Raw genomic sequence first — 5,111 nt, forward strand, 5'->3', positions numbered from 1 at the left:
CTTTGTCTCTTTCTGCTTGTAGCAATGGCCCATGTACATGGTGGACTACAGTGGAGTGAATGTGCAAGTCCATGGGAAGGTGAAATACTAGTAGAGGAAAAATATGCTATGCTACAGGAAGAGAATAGACATGAGAGGACTTTATCAAAGCTGTACTTATAACCACATCTCCAAGTTTCAGCTTTGCGCGTGTGCTGTTGCTTAAATACTCTTCTGACTGAAAATATAGGTTTGGATGTGTGTTTTGGAATGGTGGCGATTGCCAATATTAGGTGGCTTGGGTGGAAAGGTGAGGAGGAACTATAGAATCTGTGCATAATTTGTTGCAGGATGCTTTCTTTTATTTTGTCTTCCCCCACAAGTCCTGATGGGCTTTCTTGATACACCTATTTCAATAGTGCTTAAAAAAAACACTATTCAAACCGACTGGGGTTATGTTATGGCACTAAGCTTATGGAACTCACAATTACTCACCCTTTTAGATCATTTTTATCAGATCCAACATGGAGACTTTCGTTACGGGGTGTAACTACGGCACAAATGTATTGGATCAATCTGGTTTTACAACATTCAGATATTTGTATGAGTATTTATTTATTTATTTTGAAGATGGAAAAAAAACATGTGCAGGGATGTAAATTACAATGTTCAGTAATCTAAGTACTGAATCAAATGTCTCTACAATGCTAACTACTACTGTATGTAACTCAAAAAGTATATCAGTTGAAATATGTTTGCCTTCAGGTGTGCGTACCGGTATTCTCCGTGGTAGGAATAACCCAAGGTGATAGCACTATATCTAAGAACAATTTCATATTTTGTATAACTACATGGATTTTCTTTTATCACAGTACTTGTACATGGAGTTGAGATTTCTCAACTCGGCTTTTCTTATGTTTGTTCCACATCTGCGCTAAGTTGAAATGTCTCATTAAGTCAACATGAATGTAACGTGTGTAAAAGAAAGAATGGTCTGTGTTATCCTGTAACGATTGTCTCTGGATTCACCAGTATTTATATGCTGTACCTTAATGCCATTTAGGCCTTTGAAATAAAATGTGTTGCCTTGCACTTTCATTGGACTGCAGTGACTTTGTGTGTGATGAATGCAAGTTAAAAAAAATATATATATCTATATATAATTCTAAAGAAAGTTTAAACCTACTACTTTTGTATTCGTATTGTGTCGTTGACTGTCATGGTATCATTAGAGAAATTAAAAGTATATGATGGAGCTTTGAAAGGACAATTGACAGCTAAGTGCTTTTAACTACCTAAGACTTAGAGGCTTAAACATTTTTAAATTACATTTAAAAAAAACATCTGGCTGTCAGTAGCTTATGACAACAAGGTTAATATTAATATAGACGCTTATACCACACAAAAAAAAAGCTAATCCTGTGTCAAACACTATACAAGTAACTTTAGCATATTTGACTCAGACACTTAAGATGAGTTTTAATTTTCGGTTTCATTCACATGTCCTCATTTGCCAAGCAACTATTGTTGTTCAGACACAGAAATAGAATGAATAGAAAGGACATTGAAGCTCTTGGGTGCACTCAAAATGTCTGACTGGTATTGTGGTGCAATAACTTCCCTGGTAATTTGAAATGTTCTATCAACCAATGCTGGATTGCCATGGTAATGTAGAATGTTCATTCAAAAGATGCCGATTTGGGCTATGCAATGGAATGTATTTTTTTATAATGTCAGTTGAGTTGACTCAACAATTCACAGCACATATTGAAAGGTACACGTCCTGCTTTAACTCTAGGTTGAAGACAACGGCATCACAATAATGCAGAGGTTCTACCGCTCCGAATCAACTATAGGACCAGCTCAAGCGTTGTAGCTACGCTGCCTAGGCAGAAGGCAAGCTGTCTGCAGCATATAAGGTTGGTGAAACAAGAAAACCATCTCGCTAGCTAACGTCTTGGTTGAAGATTACAAGTTTAAGATTTTACTGAGTTATAGTTCATATAAGGAAATCATGCATTGGCCCTAATTTATGGATTTCTCAAGACTGGGAATACAGATATGCATCTGTTGGTCACAGATACCTTAAAAAGAAAAAAGAGGTAGGGGTGGGGATCATACATATCAGTGTGGATGACGGATCACCACCTCAAGCTGAACTTCGGCAAGACGGAGCTGCTCTTCCTCCCGGGGAAGGACTGCCCGTTCCATGATCTCGCCATCACGGTTGACAACTCCATTGTGTCCTCCTCCCAGAGCGCTAAGAACCTTGGCGTGATCCTGGACAACACCCTGTCGTTCTCAACTAACATCAAGGCGGTGGCCCATTCCTGTAGGTTCATGCTCTACAACATCCGCAGAGTACGACCCTGCCTCACACAGGAAGCGGCGCAGGTCCTAATCCAGGCACTTGTCATCTCCCGTCTGGATTACTGCAACTCGCTGTTGGCTGGGCTCCCTGCCTGTGCCATTAAACCCCTACAACTCATCCAGAACGCCGCAGCCTGTCTATTGTTCAACCTTCCCAAGTTCTCTCACGTCACCCCGCTCCTCCGCTCTCTCCACTGGCTTCCAGTTGAAGCTCGCATCCGCTACAAGACCATGGTGCTTGCCTACGGAGCTGTGAGGGGAACGGCACCTCAGTACCTCCAGGCTCTGATCAGGCCCTACACCCAAATAAGGGCACTGCGTTCATCCACCTCTGGCCTGCTCGCCTCCCTACCACTGAGGAAGTACAGTTCCCGCTCAGCCCAGTCAAAACTGTTCGCTGCTCTGGCTCCCCAATGGTGGAACAAACTCCCTCACGACGCCAGGACAGCGGAGTCAATCACCACCTTCCGGAGACACCTGAAACCCCACCTCTTTAAGGAATACTTAGGATAGGATAAAGTAATCCTTCTCACCCCCCTTAAAATATTTAGATGCACTATTGTAAAGTGGCTGTTCCACTGGATGTCATAAGGTGAATGCACCAATTTGTAAGTCGCTCTGGATAAGAGCGTCTGCTAAATGACTTAAATGTAATGTAATGATGTAAATGATCAGAAAACCTGTCAGTATCTGGTGTGACCACCATTTGCATCATGTAGCGCAACATTTCTTTCACATAGAGTAGATCAGGCTATTAATTGTGGCCTGTGGAATGGAGTGCATCCCAAACATGTCTGGTGAGTATGCAGGCCATGGAAGAATGAACATTTTCAGCTTCCAGGGGCTATGCATTATCATGCTGAAACATGAGGTGATAGTGTAGGATGAATGGTACAACAATGGGCCTCGATCTCATGGCGGTATCTCTGCATTCAAATTGCCATTAATAAATGCAATTGTGTTTCTTGTCCGTAGCTTATTCCTGCCCATACCATAGCTCCACCGCCACCATGGGGCACTCTGTTCACAACGTTGACATCAGCAAACTGCTACCCCACACAATTGCCATCTGCCTGGTACAGTTGAAACTGGGTATCATCTGTGAAGAGCACACTTCTCCAGTGTGCCTGTGGCCATATATGGGCTCTTGAGTGGCACTGCAACTCAGTGATAGAGGCATCACTGGTTCAAATCCAGGCTGTATCACAACCGGCTGTGATTGGGAGTCCCATAGGGAGGTGCACAATTGGCCCAGCGTCATCCGGGTTTGGCCAGTGTAGGCCCTCATTGTAATTAAGAATTTGTTCTTAACTGACTTGGCTAGTTAAATAAAGGTTACATTTTTTTAAATGGATATAAATACAAAAATTAATCAAAGGTGAGCATTTGCCCACTGAAGTTGGTTATGACGTCAAACTGCAGTCAGGTCAAGACCCAGGGGAGGGTTACGAGGAAGCAGATGAGCTCTCAGATGGTCCCGTAGGTGAAGAAGCCGGATGTGGAGGTCCTGGGCTGACGTGTTTACATGTGGTCTGCGGTTGTGAGGGTAGTTGGATGTACAGCCAAATTCTCTAAAACAACTTTGCAGGCAGTTTATGGTAGAGAAATTCATATTTAATTCTCTGGTGAACATTCCTGTAGTCAGCATGCCAATTGCACACTCCCTCAAAACTTAAGACATCTGTAGAGTTGCCTTTTATTGTCCACGGCACAGGGTGCACCTGTGTAATGATCATGCCGTTTAATCAGCTTCTTGATATGCCACACCTGTCAGGTGGATGGATTATTTTAGCAAAGCAGAAACGCTCACTAACAGAGATGTAAAACACATTTGTTCACAAAATGAGAGAGAAATAAGTTTTTTTGTGTATATGTAACATTTCTGGGATCTTTTATTGCAGCTCATGAAACCAACACTTAACATGTTTATTTTAGTTCAGTATAGATAACTAACCCTGCTTTTAAGATGCCGAAAAACTGTTACATACCGATTTGTTTGAACAATAGGAGAAAAGGCCACTAAATTAAATTATATCAACTGCCCAAGGACCAGATTAGGCTAAACTCACGGTTAGGCTATTATGCCACGATGATGATGTAAAACTGTGGGTTTCGGTTACTCGACACATTTATGTGTTCGAACAACTTCATCACTTGTTTGTATCGAACTAGCTATGTGTATTGCGGAAAGCTTGCTCGTTAGCTTGTAGTAAGGACGAGTGAGCTGTATCGGTCAAAATAACAGCTATAATTTTCCTCTGCATTTGGATATTTATGCAAAACTGCAGATTCCACCAAGTAGGTGTAGTTATCGCCATAAACTACTTTGGGCCATTTGGTAGGGTGTCTCCCCAGCTTTTCGGTCTCTGTCAAGTTGAAAATACATAATATATATAGGCAAGCCAACAATAATCAACTTTTCTAAATACCTCGACATTTCCAAGGCAAGCAAAAACATGGAAGTAGTTACACAACATATCTAAGACTCGCGAATTAGATCTAGATTAATTTACCTTGATAGCCAGCCAGCTAACAGGCGAAAAAGCTACGCGAATTAGATCTAGATTAATTTATCTTGATAGCCAGCCAGCTAACAGGCGAAAAAGCTAGAAGTAAACAAACGGTGACTTAAGTATAACGCGACGGCTTTACCTTCAGCGTTAGAAGGTCTGGTAACAAATTAGTGGCTGAATAAAATAAAAAAATTAGGGTGATGCCCAAGTTACCCGTAATCGGGGGCGTGGTCATGTAAAGCTATGCCT

The 5,111-nt window shown here is 41.7% G+C and overlaps 1 protein-coding gene across 6 annotated transcripts in view; it reads left to right on the forward strand.

Moving 5' to 3' along the window:
• The window catches only part of LOC123999216 (general transcription factor II-I repeat domain-containing protein 1-like), a 52,948-nt gene extending 51,871 nt beyond the window's left edge, over nt 1–1,077 (forward strand). For all 6 annotated transcript variants that reach the window (XM_046304768.1, XM_046304764.1, XM_046304767.1 and 3 more), the window contains exon 27: nt 23–1,077. In XM_046304768.1, coding sequence (XP_046160724.1) covers nt 23–91 — 69 coding nt within the window. In that variant the 3' untranslated portion in view covers nt 92–1,077. The remainder of the gene's footprint in view (nt 1–22) is intronic.
• Nucleotides 1,078–5,111: the final 4,034 nt, after the last annotated feature.

The sequence above is a fragment of the Oncorhynchus gorbuscha genome, linkage group LG16 (genome assembly GCF_021184085.1).
Source record: "Oncorhynchus gorbuscha isolate QuinsamMale2020 ecotype Even-year linkage group LG16, OgorEven_v1.0, whole genome shotgun sequence".
Lineage (NCBI taxonomy): Eukaryota > Metazoa > Chordata > Actinopteri > Salmoniformes > Salmonidae > Oncorhynchus > Oncorhynchus gorbuscha.